Genomic DNA, 18,974 nt, shown 5'->3' on the forward strand with positions numbered 1-18,974 from the left:
AAAATATACGATATACAATAATGCCGACGTCTTTTCACGCCGTTCACTTGAAGAATGCACGAGATGAATCATTTGATTTGGGCAATGGACAAGCTAAACTTTATCCTGCATGGTGGGAGGTCGATAAGGTTAGTATTTATTTTAGATTGAGTTTAAAGGTTTTATGAAATAAGTGCGCAAATGAATGAATTATTACTTATGATTGCAGGTGTTTATCCCTGTTTTGGAACGTAAACATTGGATTCTCGTCGAGCTTCAGCTCCCATCCCTTAAGACAATAGTGTATGACAGCATGATAAATTACATATCATTGGCTGATTTAAGAGATGTTATTAAGGGATGGAGCTCTCATTTGGCTAAATTCTTGGATGCGATCAATTATTGGACTCGTTCTGGAAACAAGAAGCCAAAGAAGCTCAATATTACAGTTATTAGAGACGAGACCGCGCCACAACAAACGAGCGGAGCCAGAGGAGATTGTGGTCCTCTCGTATGCTTGGCGTTGGAGCGTTTGACGACGGGAAGCATCAAGTATCTACCTCCCACCGATAGAGATAAAGCTGCAGTAGGCTTGTGGTTTCGGCATTATATGGCTAAATCGATATATACGAGACGCTGCCTACCTGCATCCGCGTTATAAAAATGTCCATAAACAATTGGTAAGTTTATATACTTATAAATGAAAATGTTTGGTTAAGTAATTAGAATTCAATAATTTGCGTAGAAAGTGTTGTTTGAACAAATGTTTGGTTTCTGCAGGTTAATCTCAGAAGTGAACTGCGTGAAAATGATGTCGAGCTGCAAAAGTTGATTCAATAGTTTAATTGATTGTTTTTTGATTGTTTAATTGATTTGTAAAAGTTGATTCAATTTTTGATTGTTTAATTGATTTGTAAAAGATGATTTGTAAAAGTTGATTTGTGTAATTGATGCGAACATAATTCTTATTTGTGCTTGTTTAATTGATTGAAATGTAATGGTTGATTTTGTTGATTTCAATCTGCATTATGTTGAAGGCAAAAATGACTATCGCAATGCGAAATGAAAATCGCAATGCGAAATGAAAATCGCAACGAGAGAATCGCAATGCGAAATGAAAATCGCAATGCGGAAATGAAAATCGCAATGCGTTTATAATTTCGCATTGCGATTATCTCGTTGCGATTTTCATTTCGCATTGCGATTTTCATTTCGCATTGCGATTCTTTCGTTGCGATTTTCATTTCGCATTGCGATTTTCATTTCGCATTGCGATTTTCATTTCGTATTGCGATTTTAATTTCGCATTGCGATTTTCATTTCGCATTGCGATTCTCTCGTTGCGATTTTCATTTCGCATTGCGATTTTCATTTCGCATTGCGATTCTCTCGTTGCGATTTTCATTTCGCATTGCGATTTTCATTTCGCATTGCGATTCTCTCGTTGCGATTTTCATTTCCGCATTGCGATTTTCATGTTGGGATTTTCATTTCGCGTTGCGATTGTATTTTCCGTGTTGCGATAGTCAAATGCATGCCTAATAGTGATAACAACTGAATAACAAGAGTTGGTTAAGTCAAAATGGTTGGCCTGAGTCATTAATTCAACTGAAAATGTTAAAAGTTCACACATAAAATCCACATAATACAACGTTTGCATATGAGCTTTTGATGGCAACGTTTACATAATACACATAAAATGTTAAATGTTAAAACGTTTACATAATACAACTGAATAACAACGTTTACATAATACAAAGTTCACACCATATGAGCTTTGGATTTTGATGAGGATCCATATTTTGGTAGAGGAAAAGATGATTTTGATGGCACTGGTGATCCACATGTCAACCTTGTATGACCACTTTCCTTGCACCGACTACATGTCGATCTCTTCTTCTCTTCACCCTTAGACGGTATACGATCGTGACTTTTTGGTCGGCCAGGTAGCCTTCTGTCCATGGCTGGTGGCAAAACTGTTTGTAAGTCATCTGGTATGTCCCACTCAGAAGGATGTGGAATAGGGTAGACAATCTCGGCATAAGTCTGTCGATAAACTTCTGTAGTGTAGCAATCCATAGCGTATGCGCTTGAATCATCTTGGTTTAAATGAAGAGCAACTTTTATAACATGGCCACACGGATAACCAGATGTTTGCCATTTCATACAACTACACGTCTTTGCATTTAGATCGACTAGCCCATTTAAGTTATTATCCAGTACTTGAAACAAAGTGTTTGAACATGGTTCAACTCTCCATGACGTTGACTTCACAACACGTTTCGTTATCTTTTTTTCAGTCCATGGTGTAACACGATGTTCCAATGTTCCTGTAAATTTAAATAAACAATACTTAGTAAAATATATAAATATGATAAGTTACGAATTCAAAGAAATAATACCTGCATGGTTTCTTTTCTTGTAGTACCACTGTTGAATAGAGGCTCGAAAAAACTCCATTAACATAGTAATGGGTAATTTCCGGGAATGACGACTTAGAGCGTTGATTGATTCTGCACTATTAGACGTCATGAAACCATATCTTGCTCCAAGTTGATGTACTCTTGACCATCTTTCAAACCCGACATCTTCTAGTGTTTGAGCACACTGAGGCAAAACACGTCTTAAACAATTTATATGCTTATTGAAATCCACTTCCCGATAAGCTTTTACAGCCTTCCAGTATGTCCATTTGTGCTTTTTTATACCAGCAGACCTTGATTTTAGATTTCTATACAAATGAACACCACAAAGTCCATGAAAAGCATCTGGGAAACACCTTCTAACAGCGTTGTCAATTGAGTTTGCCCTATCGGATATGATTGTCAGATTGCTAATAGGACCTATGCAATCCCTAAGATGCCCCATAAACCATGTCCATGAATCAGAGGTTTCAGATTTGCCAACCCCGTAAGCTATTGGCAATATCCCATTGTTAGCATCCATGGCTACTGCTAATAAGTTTACTCCAAGGTATCGACCTTTCAAATGTGCTCCGTCAACTATAATAACTGGGCGCATGCAAGTAATAAACGAACGAATCTACAAAATAATATACACAAGAAATATAATCATTTAAATGTGAAATGCATGTAACTAACAAAAATGAGTCAACAAAATTATATTGATTTACTAACCGTAGCACCAATGGCGATAAACAGCAACTCAAAGCGTCCATCTCTATCTGTTTTGATATGAGTTACCGACCCAGGATTTTTCAGCTTTAAATTGTGACAATAAGCCGGCAGTTGGGCAAACGATGCTTCTGGCGACCCCCTCAACAATTCCAAGGCATAACATTTGGCTCTCCAAGCTTGAGAATATGATATACTAATCTTGAACCGAGCATTCATGTCAGTCATAATTTCATGTCCCCGATATACCCTGCCATTCAAAAACATTAACTCAGCCAGAAAACCACCCAACACCTTTTTGTTTGCCTGTCTATGGTGAGGAAAAACTTGGGTTCTTGAACATGTATGTTTATCAATAAAAGTCCTAACTTGAAACATTTTGCAATCTTTTATTCTCTTTGCAATCATACGCCACGTACAGTTTTTGTCAATCATACACCTTGTTTCGAAACGATCTTTGCTTGATTTGTTAACTTTTAGTTGATAGCCATCTTCCACACATTTCGTATATAAAGCTATCTTCAAGTCTTCCTTTGTATCAAAACAATCATCTTTCTTGATACGAATAACTTTTGTGTAACAATCAACTGCTTTCTTTATCAACTCTTCTTCCGGTATCTGAAGTAATTCTGGCATATTCCAGTTATACGCCCGTGGCATTTTCTTTTCTTCGGGGACTTTTTCTTCTTCTTTTTCTTCTTCAGGATTATATGAATTACAGAATGGATGTTCAACATGTTCATTCACAGTCGTAACTTCCTCCTCATTATCATCAACATTACATTCTTCGGCAACGGCTGTTTCATCATCAAAATTCGGGTATTGACCAATATCAATATCATTACACGCATGGTCTGTTTCTTCTTCTGAAACATCATCAAAATCCGTGTATTGACCAATATCAAAGTCCGGATATTGATCAAGACCAAATTTCGAATACTGACTAGTACTCACAATTTTTTCTGTTGGCTCATCATCGTCTAACTGGTCAATACGAAAACCGGAATTTGGTGCTGAAAGTTGATTGGGATTTGGATTAGAGAAAGGTTGTGGGTTTTGAGAAAAACTTAGTTGATTACTACCCGCTACTGACCCAACAATACTACTTCTAGGTTCAACAACATACAATGTAACATCATCTTGTGAAACACTAATGTAAGCAATGAATCGTTCAACATCTTCATTGTCGGTTAACAAATAAACTTTACCATTTCTCTGATAAGATAGCCTAAATCCACTTAGGGGCTCTAAATTCAATTTATTTGAAACACGTAGCATTAGAGTTTCATAAGTTAACTTTTGTAAAGACAATTTTAGTTGAAGATTTATGGGTAAAGGCATATATTGTAAAACACCATTAACATTATCCCATGACCCTCCAAAACACAAATCTATCCAAACATGATCAACATTAGATGATTTCATGGTTGTAACTAAACAAACGAGATGCGAAACTAAGACCTGTTGCCGGATGGGGAAGGATGTCGTTGGATATAGGAACGGATGTCGCCGGAGAGAGTGATAGATGGAGATGGAATGAGTTGCGATTTAGGGATTTAGTTTATGATTTCAGTGTTATATACCCAAAATTTCAGTGTTGTGATTTACAGATTCTCGTTGCGATTTACGGATTATCGTTGCGATTTACAGATTCTCGTTGCGATTTACGGATTATCGTTGCGATTTACGGATACGCGTTGCGATTTACGGATTATCGTTGCGATTTACGGATACGCGTTGCGATTTACGGATACGCATTGCGATTTACGGATACGCGTTGCGATTTACGGATACACGTTGCGGTTTACGGATACGCGTTGCGATTTACGGATACGCGTTGCGATATACGGATACGCATTGCGATTTACCCATACGCGTTGCGATTTACGGATACACGTTGCGATTTACGGATACGCGTTGCGATTTATGTGTTCGCGTTGCGATTTTCATATTCGCGTTGCGATTATGGAAAATCGCAATGCGAATTTGTACTATCGCATCGCGATTTTCAAGAATCGCGTTGCGATTCTGGAAACTGATTTGCGATTCTGGGGATCGCGTTGCGATTTTTATTTCGCGTTGCGATTTTGTTGGTCATTTTGGCAAATCCAAAAAAAGTTGGTTAAAATCGTATATTATAACTTTTTTTTGGTCACTGAGGCGATTTTCTCTATTGTTTAATAGCATAAATATTGTATCCAAATTTAATTATCAAAATATATCATATACATATAATATGGCAAGATACTCGAGTTTGACAAGTCTAATATTTAATAATATAAATATTGAATTTTAGATTTTGAGATTTTTTTTTTTTTGTAAATTAGTGTATTCTCTTCGTAAGCTGCTGAAGCTTCTTCTTACCATTGCTTGCGAGGCGAGTCGCCACTGCTCTTAAAAAACTTTCGTGCGACTATATCGAAAATTTAATCTCATATTTAATATATTTGAAAATCGCATTTTGATCTTTTCGATTAATTATCTTTTGATCTTAATTGATTGATAAAAAATGTCTTTTTTTAGGTAATAGCTGGCAGTGTTAAGAATTTGGTTGGCAAACATGGCGCATTTTGTGAAACCAGAGAATGCATTGAAGCGAGCAGAAGGTTAGATACAAAAAGAAATCCTTTACTAAGATCTGTTTTTCTTTTCTAATTGATTTTTGTGAATGTATGCGTACCCTTTGTTTGATGCTGGAAGAATTGTGCGCTTTTAACGTGAATCTGTTTTTGCCTTTGGTTTTGATGATATAGGTGATTGTGTGACTTTGTAATGGGGTTTATGCAGAGTAGATTAGCGTGGGCCAGATGAAGCAAGATGCATTGCAGGCGCTTCAAAATGTAATAACTCGAAAGAGCTTGGCAGAAGCCACTTGAAAACATAATGTTCAAATATGTAGAGTTGTATGGCAACAAGTGAATGTTAGTTCTTTGGAAGAGGTTATCAAGCACTTCATGCATCTTTCTACTGAGCAGGCTCTTAGTCAAGCACAAGACTTGGTCCGACCGTGAACTTGTTACACCTTGGATGGTTCAAGTTTATTTGGGAGACGTATGCAACGGTGCTTCAAATATTGCGGAACAATTTCAAGTTGACGCTATTTCAACTGTCCATAAATGTTGACCATTTCTTCAACTTTTCACTATATGAATTTCTAAAAATTTGTTTTCAGCATTATGATTGGGTTCTTGCATGCTGTTTCTTTTTCAGATTTTGAGACCTAACCCTACTAAATATATATTACTTGGGTGTGGCTTCCATACACTATTTTTCATAATAAATGCATTTATGTACCAAGTCGTATGAGGATACGAGTTGTGTGGGCCATAAATTGTTTTAAAATTTTTTACATACTGACATGGATTTTCGAATGCTTAATTTGGGGTTTAATCCTAATGAAAAACAGGGTTGTTGAGATTTTCATGGGTGTTTTCATTTGGATGAATTTGGCTTCATCTTATGCTCAAGGAATCCTGATTTCATTGGTCACAGAACTGGGTTTTTCTCGAGAAAAAAAAAAGTTTACATCTCTAGGAAATGGTAATGACCTATATGAGCTATCAAGTATTTGCATTTTATATTAGCGTAACCGAAAACCAATTTACAAAATTATAATTATTTTTTGTTTTAGGGGACTATTTTTTTAAGTTAAGTGCTTAATATTTTTCCGTTATTATTTTAAGTTTGATAAAGATTGTTATTTAATAAACATTCGACAGTTATAATAGTTTTTATTATTTTAAATGTTTTTTAAAAATAAAATCACCTATATGAGCTAATGTTTTGGAGAAAAATGATTAACTTAAGTTGTTGAGAAAATTAAATGTTGAGATAAAACGAATGTTATAATATCAATAGAAAATCTTACGAATTATTTGACATCTTTGAAAAGATGCACAGAAGATACAATATCTTTTTTAATCAATATATAATCTAGTAAGATAGATTCTGAGAACGTACAATCGTATAGTTTAGAAGTCGACAAATCGTCTAAATATCTTCTAAAATTCGTAAATTGATTCAAACAATTTCCGACGGATATTATAACAAACACCTTAAGCTGAAGAAGTACATTTTCACGCCACTTATATGAGGATATTCTCTTCTCCACTATATTATTTAAGAAGTTTTATCATTTATTTATTTTATTCTTTTATATTTTTTTCTTTCTTTTTCGACTTTGAATGTTATTGTCATCGATTAGACCATTTCAAACATCATAAAGGTAATAAAATTAAGATAAGTATTTAATCACTTAATTATTACTTTAGTTTCGTTTTGGTCATTTAATTACTTTTTAAAAATATCATTAACGTTATATTTTGATTTCATGTTGATCTTCGTTGTTTAAAAATCAACATAATTGCTAACCTGACTTTTTCTTTTAAATTTTTTCAATGTGAACGTGACATTATCTTACGGTGACTCGTCAATATCACTGTTAATTTTTTAACGACAGATAACTAAAATTAAACCAAAACATAACGTTAATGATATTTTTTAAAAAAATAATTAGATAATTAAAACATAACCGAAATGATAGTTGAATGATTAACTACATAATTTGCCCTTAAAACTACATGGTACGTTCATATTTGTCCATATCTCGTCACAACAATATTTAACTCATATTCATTAAATGAATTTATTATTTGATTCATCTCAGCTCCAATCAAAACACAAAATTTTAACTTCAAATTTTGAAACATTACATGAACAATGAATGAGTCATGACTTGATTCAAAAAGAAGTTTCATTAAACAAATGAATGTTAGAATCCTATCCTCGAAAGATAGGATAATGTCAGAATTATGATGATACAAAATATCTATTAGAGACACCAATGCAAGTAGATAAACTATAACTCATCATTGAACCTTAAACGAATTTCATTGTCAATTAATTCTGAAAACTGCTATTTACACAAATGATTGAGCCATCACCCCATCACTCCTGTTAGACTCCATTTTTCTAGCTTACTTCCCCTTCAATTCTCCAAGAAAAGAAAAAACAACATAAAACAGCCGTCAAGAACTATGGCATTATAAAAAAGCACAGGGAGTTTTATGGGTTAGGGTTTTGTTTTGGGGGTTTCAACATTGTCTCCGTCTCTAATTTGTTTTTCACGCAAAAACTAAGCCATAGGACAAAGCCATCAAAGAAACAGCAGCATTTTCTTCTTCCTCTCCTAACTTCCTTCTTCTTTGACACCTCTGCTTCTTCACCATCCATGTTAACGATGATGATGATCTTTGCAACAGAACTTCACTGCCCAAAGCAATTAATCTGATCTTCAATGGCTCACACAACTCACTAAATTTGCCACTAGGCTTCATGTCATCATCATCATTATCATCAACAGCGATATTATTTGTTGTAGGAGTAGAAGCTGAGCTTGTTGTGATGGTGCTGGATGATGATGATGAATGCCATTTTACTTTCTTATTCTCTGACCCTTTGTTCAAACCCAAAATTGCTCTTCTTTTCTTTTTATATTTTATCCCACATGCATTGCATAAGGTCTGAAATTACCAAAAAAAAAACCCATCAATCATAAGCCGTCGACACTTCAAAAAGCAGATGAGAAAAGGATTTAGGGATAAACCCAGTAAATGGTACTAAAGAAGACACTAAATAAACCCAAATTTTTTAGAGAGAAAAAAAGATTAAGGAATTGGTGAAATGGAAAGTTGAAATGATTGATAATACCTTGGGGCCAGCAGGGCCACCTCTCCAAAGAGGGGTCTTTGTGGTTTTGCAATCAGTACAAAACTTCTTGATAGTCTCCCTCATTGCAGCATCTTCATCCAATGATTCCTGAATCATAAACACCAATCAAATCAGAATTTAAAAGAAGAAGAAGAAGAAGCCTTTAAATTGAAGTTGAGTGTTGTTGTTTTCAATCAACCTTTGATTTCAGATCCAATACACCCATGATGCATGTGTAGAAAGAGATTCATTAACCAGCGGGAAAGAAAACAGAGGAAATGAAAAAATAAACTTAAGACATCAAAACCGAAGCTCCCCAAAAGGAAAGAGATGCTTCGGTGATGAACATAGGTAAAAAGGAAGAAAAAAAACATTCGAAAATGAAAAGAAAGCCAGCGGGAGAATAGAGCCGATATGGATAGATACAAAAACCCTAGACAGAGATTAATGAAAAGACGATAATGACCTTGCTAATAGCGAAGCAGCGCCGCCGCCGTTCTTGGTGAAAATGAAAATACTACGGAAACACCCGCCAAAATATTTTTGAGGAGGGCAATATCCACGTGTCAACAGGCAGGAGGGGGTAAGTTTTAGGTGAAATTTTATGATTAACCTTTCTGATATGCATAAATTATGAATTTAGTCATGTACTTTAATTTAATCATTTTTTAAAATTTTCATCCTCATCTAAACGATGATCATAATTTTTTTTTTAAATATTAGTCTATGTCATTAACTTTTAATTTGTAATTTCTATCATTAACACTCGCTCTGTCTTTCTGACTCCTTGATTTACTGTAAAATATTTCTAAACACTATACCTTTTTTCAGTCTTCCTCCTCGAGCAAATGTCTCGAGAATTTTCAGTCTTTTCATAAATCTCTAGAATTCAACAAAGCGATGCAATTATTAGTTTAGAAATTATACAAATATCAATCAAATTTAATACAAGAGAAATTTCTCAACGATTTAAAATATTTTCTTGATTGTTCTTTAAAATATTTTTAATTATTTTTTCTACAAAAATAACTTAATACATATCATGTGTCATGTGATATTTTCGTAGAATGTCACAAACTTTTAATAACACAAAAATGAGTCTGGGTAACTTGCACCACAGTTTCAAAATTAAGGGCGTAAACCGAACAAATTTTTAATTTATTGAATGATAAAATTATAGAAATTTGACCCTAAATTTATGATTTTTCTATGTTTTTGTTTTCTGCACAAAAATTTGGAATCTACATTTATACTAGTATTCACGCTTATAAGCATGGGATTATTAATTGACACTGAGTTATCAATTTTGGGTGGAAAATTGAATTTCAACATTTTTCGAAGAGGTGTGTAGTATTTATGAATTCAACCGATGTCACCTCAATACTATACTCCCATGGTTGTTCTTTATCACCTTTGAACCTCCAAAATTTCTTCTTATGAATATTTAATAAGTTATTTTATATTAATGACATAAAATATATACAAATCAAATTATATTATATTAAATTAGAGTATAGAATCTAATCACCTACTTAAAATAAATATTGATTAGATTCTATAAAGTGTTCAATCTCTTTTAAAAATATTGATATTATGAATAAAAATATTAACTTAAAAACAAATATTTATAATGCTCGATTTAATTTAATTAATTATTATTTTTTATAAATTCAGGGCAAATACAAGAAATATTTTTTCAATCTTAATTAATTAATGTTTTTATAAATCAAATCAACTCATAAATTAACTTCTTGCATAGACATGAAACTTTAAGTAATAATAACAAATCTCTTAATCATTGAAGTGATTTGATTCGTGTTAATTAATCAATAGATTAATTACTAACAATATTACTGAAATATATATCAAATTTAAATTTAAAATTTTAATTCGAAAAATAAAATAAAATAATAATATCGCTTGAATTAATGAATTAGTATTTTACAAGAGTCATTTATTAGGGACAAACACAAATGGCTAGTCCAAATTGACCTTTCGGGGGGTTATTTGACAATTTATAAAGCTCCCCTACTTAAACCCCATAGATGACCAAATCTGAAACACACCCACTTTGCTTATTTTCTATCTTATTCTATTTACATACATTTCACAATAAGTATCTCACCAATCACTGACTAAAAGAAATGGAGTCCCGAACCCCAAATGTCCAGACTCAACATCTCCATGAAGGCTACTACGAAAGCACCAGCTCCACACCCTTCACAAGTGCGCCTTCAAGACCTGGACGGGCGCCCGGACCAAGTCCCAAGTCCCGGGTTCATCAACGGCTGCTTCTTTTACAGTGCACCGTCTAGCCCTATGCATTTCGCAATGCCATCATCACTTGGTTCTTTAATAGTGGTGTCGTCATCAACAACCCAACCCTCTTCTCCTGATTTCGAATTCTCCGAGTCGTCGGGGCCGGGTCGAACAGGTTCCACGGGCTCGGCCGATGAGCTTTTCTTCGACGGAAAGATCAGACCCATGAAGCTATCCACTCATTTGGAAAGGCCTCAGGTTTTGGATCCATTGCTGGATCTAGAACACGAAGACGACGAAGAAGATTTAAGGGGCAATAAAGGTGACACCAACAAAGCTGGGAGAAGAAGGTCAAAGAGATGGATTTTCTTGAAAGATTTTCTAAGGGAAAAAAACGAAGGAAGAAGCAGAAACAATTATCATGAATTATGGTCAACAATTTCATTCTCTCAAGCAAAAGAAAAGAAGCCAAAAACCAGTGGAGGTGGTGAATCGAAGAAGAAACCGGTAAATGGGATAGGGAAAAGGAGGGTTCCACCATCGCCACATGAGTTGCTCTACATTACAAATAGAGCACAAGCTGAAGAGACTAGGAAGAAGACATTCTTGCCTTACAAGCAAGGTTTGCTTGGCTGCTTGGGATTTAGTTCAAGGAGTTATAATGCCATGAATGGCCTGTCTAGAGCTTTGAATCAAGTTAATTAAGGGCCGTGGAAAATTGTAAAACTATCATTTTTTATCTGACAAATGTTGCAAAGATCAATGATTTAGAAGAGGACTTCCCATCATTGATCCATTTGTGTAAGACGCGAGTTTATAAAAAAGGTAACAAAGGTTTCCTGTTTTTTCCCGTTAGATTATTGAAGCAATCACATCACTGACATCACACATGATATATGACCTACCAATCCAAAACAAAACTCGGCAAGCTTTTGTTTGTTCCTTATTGATTCGACTTCGTAAATCACACGCACATGATGTTTTTGTTTCTCTCTCTCTCTCATACACACACACATACATATATATATATATATATATATATCATCTATGGATATAATTAGGACGAGAGTTCACTGAATAACTACAAATGGTAATAAAATGAGAGTTGACAGATAGTTATCAAGTTAATAATGTAAAAATTTAAAATTAGTGGATTAAGAATTTTTATTTAATTTTGAAATTGATAACGATTCAATTAGCAATTAAATTTAAAAATAAGGGTCATATTTAATTTGTTTAATATCAAAATAAATAAAAATTTAAAAATATTTAAACCAGAAGATATTGGTTAATTTCAAAATCAATGTCCATTGTGTGTTAACTTTCTCAAATAAGGCTTAAATATGTTAATATGTTGCTTGTAAGGTTTAAAAACTTTTTAATAAACTATTGTGGTGTTGAAAATGAAGTACTAATAACGTCATTGGTGATTAAGATGAATAGCTTTAAAATTAAATGAAAAATGTGTGGAGTGGGTCCTTTTGGTTGGTAGGCATTGAGATGAAAATTAAGCGACAATGACTTGATTTGGGCTCTTTTTAGCTTTTTCTATCCGGGCTTTTCCTTCTTTCGTGCTCACCATCGTGCATTTAACGTTGCACAATGCACATTGTAACGACATTTAATTTCAAATTCTTCTATGCAACTTCTAACACTAACTCGTCCATACGGATTACTCCTTTTATCCAATAAATGTAACTCATCTATTTTCCAATTATCTCATCCAAATTGTCACTTTGAAAATTTCAACTATTAAAAATCTTATTTTCTTTTTTATTATTCTCTTAACTTTTCACTGTATTCAATTTTTCAGGAAATAAAGCATCTTTATAATTAATTTTCATCATGTATTTTATGAGAAAAAACCTTACTAAAACTACGTAAAAAGAGTATAATTTAGTGTTGCAGAACAGAAAGGATGACAGCTTAAGAAGTGAGCACAGTGGGGAACTGTGTAAATGCTAGTTAAGTCGAGAGCTTTAGCTTTATCCAGATTCCAAAAGACAAGTGGCAACGGAAGAGGGAGGGGGGCAACTTTTTACGTGTTTCTAGCAATGGAATAATAATAGTAATAATAATCACATGAATTAACATCACTGGGTCAGAGTGATTGGCCAGTGACTTGTACCAAAAATGTTGCAGCCTTTGTCCTCGAGGACATTTTCATTCCTCTTAACTTCATTAACGACATTAATTCAAGATCATAAGTGAGTCCTGATTTCGAACGTGAAAATAAGAGAAATAATCAAGAACCTAAAAGTTTCTGATATTTCCCCCATTAAATTAAAACCTTTTATAAGCAATCTTTGGAGACATGCATTGACTAAGTTCGGAATTTGAATAGTTCAAGCTACCGGATACCATAAAAGAAAGGAAAAAAAAGGTAAATCATATTTTGGGAAGCATCAGTCAAAGTTCATTTGCATGAAGCATTCAATTCCCTTTTCCTCTAACTGGAAACTCCTAAAACTACAATTCCCTTATTTTTTTTTTGGTGGGGGGGGGGGGCGGTACTGGAAAATTTAAGAGTGCCAAGAGTGGTTTTATCTCCAAACCAAATTGTCAGCGAAAAATAGCAGTGATCAATTGCCCTACAGCTCATCCTGCATACAAAACACAATCATTGATCAAAAAACATATAAGAAATTGATTAGTTAGGTCATGACATCAGAATAATTACTCACATGTAAATCTTCCTTGGCCTCATCGTCTGATTTGGTATCAGAATCAGACTCGTGTCCTTCAGCGTCATCGACATCATCATCTTCATCCTCAGCCTGGAAAAACGGGTAACACAATAAAAAAAACCAAAAAATAGCAAACAGAACAATCATATTTTTGAAAATGTATGTTGCATTCTTACATCAGAATCAACTGAGTCATCCTTTGATTCCTGAAGATCATGTTTCCATTAATTAGAAAGGAAAAACAGCAAGTACAAGTAATACTGAAACTAGATGTTTCTCTAGTCAAGAAAATACCTCCTCCTCCTTTTTCTCAGCCTCCTCAAATGCTGCCTTCTCAGCCTGCAAAGCCAATTACATCAGGAATCAGCCAAATATGACAATAGAATTATGAGAACATAAAATACAAAGATTCACATACATCCTTCTGCTTGCCCCATGTTTCTTCAGCTACTTTCTTGGCATACTCTACGTCATCGGCAACTAAGATGTTATCAAACATTGTTCCAGATTTCACCTGCAAAAAACAAACGTTTGTCTCGTTATATAGTTATAAAATAAGTCGCAATGATAACATGATAGTAGGCAAAAGGGTACCTGCCACAACTCAATACCAACATACTTCAAGTTAGGGAAAACATAGAGATCTGGATCATCCTTGAAATCTATGGACCATAGAAAAGCATATGATTAAATAAACTATCACACTACGTAGTTAAATGTAAAAAGAAAAAAAAGGCACAACAGAAATGAGCAAGCAAAAGACCTGGATTGTCAATCATTGGTGCCTTCCACTTGCCCTTGTAGTTGGGGTTCTTGATTTTCTGAAAAATAGAGGAAGAATTGTTACAAGTTGCTAGCTCAAAAGCCATGCCATATGTTGCAATTAGGTAAGGATCTCACAAACCTTTGGCTTCCATGGGCCCTTGTACTCAGGGTTGGGAATTGTTGGTGCTGTCCATTCACCATCTTCCTCATCATCCCAATCTTCGGGCTGGGGTCGATGATTTTAATTAATAAATTTTAGTTCAAACAAGACATTCTAAAAAGAAATAAATAACTACCTTCTTAGCCTCGGGATCAGTAATTTCTTTGGGAATGTCATCATAACCCTGTGATACCAAAACACTAGACGTTAGTTGCCTATTCATCTTCAGACAGTACATATAATGTAGCATAAGAGAATGTTATTACCTCTGCCTTTTTGTCTTCAGGATCAGGGATGTATTCCTTGTCATCCCAATCTTCAGGCTGCCCATCATGCAAAGTAGTCATGTTGTACTCAAAATGCATACGAGAAAAAAACAAACCAAAAAAGATAACAATTGAGATAGGGTATGACCAAGTACCTTCTTGGCCTCAGGATCCTTGATCTTCTTTGGTGGGAGAAGATCCCAATCAGAGTACAAGCTACCAGTTTGTTTCTCAACATTGTCAATAAGGATACTGTAGGTAGCATCTGGTCGAAGAATGAATGTATAAACATGAGTGAGTTGGTCAGTCTCACAAGGAACTTCCTTTTTGATCAAGTGGTTTGTCCCGTTGTAGGTAAGAATAGCATGTACTTTCTTGGTGCTGTAGCCACAGATATCAGGCCCAAACATGATGCTGCAACCAATATAAGAAAAAAAAATCAGTAAATCTAACGATAATATCTATTAGAGATATGAATAGGTTAGAACACAGGGCATGAGACAACCTGTATGGGGTATCACCACCAAATTTTTTCTGGTCAATGTCACCACTGAGCAACTTCATGTAGCCACCACCACAGTCAAGCTTTTGCTCATGCTTCACAGAAAATTGGAAGACTAGAGTCTTGTCCTTGTTGTTAACTTCAGGGAACTCAGCCGAAATGGCATAGAACCGGTAGTCTTCGCTGGTTTGAATACCTGTACAGGATGCAGAGCCAGAAGTAACTAACTTGAAAAATAGGCTTTTTCTACAAGTTATGAGTGATTCCAGAAGGTTACCTTTGTCATTAGGATCTCCATTCCATTTTCCAGAAGTGTAGTTCCATTCCCCAGCCATGTTCTCATCTTTCTTCCAGTCAGATTTTACCCACCGACTTTCCCATCCATCTAAAGTTTCACAACAATAGAAAAGCAAATAAGCCAAAAAAGTTTGCAATCAAAGCTGTATGAAAACTGCGAAACATAAAATACGTACAATTAAAGCAAACGCGGCTTCCTTTTCATATGTTCTCCCACATTTGTTAAAATGAATACAGAATCTAATGAATGTAACAAGCAAAGTACGCTAAATTGGTACACATTTTGCTTTAATCTAATATAATATCTATAGATGCAGCTAAAAAGGATAATAGCATTTAACAATTTCCCTCTCACTTTCATAAAAACTAACGTTTTCACCCCCTTATCTTTCATCTCACATAAACAAATACCCGATTCGCAATTATCAATGAAAAATGAGGAATAAATAAATTTTGAAGAAAAAAACCCGCAGGACAATATATTAATCATCATTCCTTTTTATTATCCTCTACAGTTAAAGATCGATTCAAACATTAGTGACTGTAACATTCACCGTCATTTCTTATCGCAATTAAACTACATTTTTCTAACGCTAATTTTATCATAAAAAAATGTAGAACTAACTTAAGAAATCAGATTATCAGCCAATCTACTAGAACGAAATGCATTTCTAAAGGTAATCAAGCATTTGAGTAAATAAACAAATAAAAACAACTCGATTGCCAAATGAAGCATAAAAATCACCGATTCGTAAAAAATAGACCAAAGTGAAAGCTAAAACATTTTAAAATCATATTCAAGTGACAAAAAACAAGCCGATCTAAAGGTTCAGATAGGACGGACAAATTTAGAAAAGAAAGCGGAGAGAAATGGAGTAAAGAAAGGGTTTACCTTCGAAGCGTTCTTCGAAGAAAACCTCAGCAGAGGCGATGGCGAAGAGAGAGAGGAGAATCAGAGAGACAAAATTTGGTAATCGTTTGTGAATCGCCATGGCCGACCTCTTCGAAGAGCGAAAAAAGTAGAGCTGAGCCCGAGAGTAGGTTCCTCTATATATATTCGTTGAATTCACTGGTTTCTGCGGTCGAGTTAAAAGTGAGATATTATGCTGTTTTGACGTGGACGACTTATCTGAAGACATGTCATTCGTTAGTGTCATTGGATTGACATGGCACGATACTATTGGGAAGAAGTTTCGCATGACACGTAGGAAAAGGTTTGCTTATTTTGCTAGGGGTTTAAGGAGTTACGATTTAAAATTTTTGATTTTAGTTGTAAACTACTTTCCTCGTGTCTGCTCATTATTGGCTGATATCCATCGGTTTTAAAGTAACACAAATTGTCTGTTTGTTTCCGTGATTATCTGCAAAATATTTTTTTTATTTACTGGTGTTTGGTTGTTGGAAAATAAATTATTAACGTAATTAATTTTTATAATTTTCTTTATATTTTTTAAAAGATAACTTATTAGTTGATTTTCTATAAATTATTTTTTAAAATTGTCACTTCAAATATTAATATTTGAAACAATATTATTATATAAATTTAATATTAATATAATATTTTAGTATTATTTTAATAAAAGTATTAATTATTAAAATATATTATTAATGAATTTAATAATAGTATATTATATTTTTTAGTATTATAATAATATAATAAACTATATTTTCATAGCACGAACCAATTTATCTTAATAGATAAAATAATCTTTATTATTCTTAGAGGTCACGAGTTCAAACACCAACGATTGCAAGGGTGGTTGAACATTTATTATCAAATGATCAAGAATATTTATAATATATATTACTTTGTAATCATCTTAACTTAATAAAAAAACTATATTGTCATAATATATAATATTATATTTATATTATTAAATAATTATTTATTATACTTGATATTTATAATAAATATTTTTTTTAAAATAACCACAAATGGAAAATGATTTTCAAAATTTATTTATCAGAAAATGTAGTTCATTTTATAAAATTTATTTTCCGTAAAATAAAATGACCAAAGTATTGTTTTAGGGCAAATTTGCATTGATGATGTTGTTGAAATTTTTTTTAGGGAATGGTGTATATTTTATTTATTCAAATGAGATGGATATTATAGTGTTTTGGAAGACGTTATGACGTTTTCGGTAGGAAATGTAGGGAAAACACAACATATTTTTATATGTTTGTTTGAGAAAACGACAAGTTTTCCATATATCTTTTTGCCGAAGATGCCAGGTGATTCAGACGTATTTCCAAACACTGTAACATTTCTCTTATTTGAGAAAATGAAGTCCAATGATATTTATTATTTATTTATTTATTTTACTTTCCTACTTGATTGATTTTGTCATTATTTTAGACTTTACTCGATATAATGGAGATAAAAAATATAATATATTTTTATTATATTTGTTGAAAAAAATTATACTAAATTTTACAGATGTAAACAGTATAATGTTACAAAATATTATAAAAATAAAAGTATATAATTAAGATATAAAGTTAACAAATAAAATGTTACTAAATCTTATAAATAAATAGAAAATATAATTAAAAACTTAAATTTAATTATGAAATTAAAAGAGGTAGTTGGGATTGTGTAAGTTTAATTAAAAAATGTGATCTTGAATTTTTTTAAATAATTCTTTTACAGAAATTAATAAAAAAATTAGCAATGATATCTCTCTCTTATTTATGAGGTGTATATATACGAGAAATGAAGATTATCAATTTATCACTAACAATCATGAATAACAAGAGTAAATTAAGATTACACAAAAAGTTGGTAATGAGAGTAAATTATTTAAATTAAATTAATAAAATAAAAAATATTCATTAATCAGCTAAATGGTTAATAATACTCGTATATTCTATCTTATTATGGGTTTGAAAATATCAATTTTTTTAAGAGAAAATAACCTCAGTGATCAAAAATCCCATATAATATACGATTTTAACCAATTTTTTCCGGATTTGCCAAAATGACCAACAAAATCGCAATGCGATCGCTAATTCGCAACGCGATCTCCATTATCGCAAATTCGCGTTGCATTTTCGCAATGCGATAGTTGAAAATCGCGTTGCGATGGTCTACAGTATCGTTGCGATTTTCCCAATTCGCAATGCGAATAAGTAAATCGCAACGCGAATTGGGAAAATCGCAATGCGAATAAGTAAATCGCAACGCGAATTGGGAAAATCGCAATGCGATACTTA

General features: G+C 33.4%; 3 protein-coding genes across 3 annotated transcripts; 1 reads left to right on the forward strand and 2 right to left on the reverse strand.

The window, feature by feature from the left end:
* Positions 1-8,200: 8,200 nt before the first annotated feature.
* On the reverse strand, positions 8,201-9,133 carry LOC120161877 (GATA transcription factor 15-like). Its single transcript, XM_039172085.1, has 3 exons — positions 9,022-9,133; positions 8,823-8,930; positions 8,201-8,635 (listed from the first exon to the last, which is right to left on the reverse strand). Exons 1-3 carry the CDS (start codon positions 9,046-9,048, stop codon positions 8,237-8,239), a joined length of 534 nt encoding a protein of 177 aa, XP_039028016.1. The 5' UTR covers positions 9,049-9,133; the 3' UTR covers positions 8,201-8,236.
* A 1,873-nt stretch (positions 9,134-11,006) lies between these two features.
* Positions 11,007-11,786, forward strand: LOC120162138. Its single transcript, XM_039172317.1, has one exon. It carries the CDS (start codon positions 11,007-11,009, stop codon positions 11,784-11,786), a length of 780 nt encoding a protein of 259 aa, XP_039028248.1.
* A 1,663-nt stretch (positions 11,787-13,449) lies between these two features.
* Positions 13,450-16,786, reverse strand: LOC120161611 (calreticulin-like). Its single transcript, XM_039171833.1, has 14 exons — positions 16,651-16,786; positions 15,739-15,846; positions 15,465-15,657; positions 15,115-15,373; positions 14,960-15,016; positions 14,830-14,877; positions 14,673-14,759; positions 14,532-14,589; positions 14,363-14,430; positions 14,187-14,282; positions 14,063-14,107; positions 13,945-13,974; positions 13,766-13,858; positions 13,450-13,684 (listed from the first exon to the last, which is right to left on the reverse strand). The coding sequence occupies exons 1-14, from the start codon at positions 16,748-16,750 to the stop codon at positions 13,673-13,675; spliced, it is 1,254 nt and encodes a 417-aa protein (XP_039027764.1). The 5' UTR covers positions 16,751-16,786; the 3' UTR covers positions 13,450-13,672.
* Between the last annotated feature and the right edge of the window lie 2,188 nt (positions 16,787-18,974).

The sequence above is a fragment of the Hibiscus syriacus genome, unplaced genomic scaffold, assembly GCF_006381635.1.
Source record: "Hibiscus syriacus cultivar Baekdansim isolate YM2019G1 unplaced genomic scaffold, ASM638163v2 tig00111402_pilon, whole genome shotgun sequence".
Lineage (NCBI taxonomy): Eukaryota > Viridiplantae > Streptophyta > Magnoliopsida > Malvales > Malvaceae > Hibiscus > Hibiscus syriacus.

Bases quoted from the DNA above. Each gene is read 5' to 3' on its own strand.
- LOC120161877 (XM_039172085.1), bottom strand. From the start codon at position 9,048: ATGGGTGTATTGGATCTGAAATCAAAG. The intron at 8,931-9,021 runs GTTGATTGAAAA...TTTATGATTCAG, and splicing joins TATTGGATCTGAAATCAAAG to GAATCATTGGATGAAGATGC. The intron at 8,636-8,822 runs GTATTATCAATC...TGGTAATTTCAG, and splicing joins GTGGCCCTGCTGGCCCCAAG to ACCTTATGCAATGCATGTGG.
- LOC120162138 (XM_039172317.1), top strand. From the start codon at position 11,007: ATGAAGGCTACTACGAAAGCACCAGCTCCACACCCTTCACAAGTGCGC.
- LOC120161611 (XM_039171833.1), bottom strand. From the start codon at position 16,750: ATGGCGATTCACAAACGATTACCAAATTTTGTCTCTCTGATTCTCCTC. The intron at 15,847-16,650 runs GTAAACCCTTTC...GTGAAACTTTAG, and splicing joins CTTCGAAGAACGCTTCGAAG to ATGGATGGGAAAGTCGGTGG. The intron at 15,374-15,464 runs GTTGTCTCATGC...TATTGGTTGCAG, and splicing joins GGTGGTGATACCCCATACAG to CATCATGTTTGGGCCTGATA.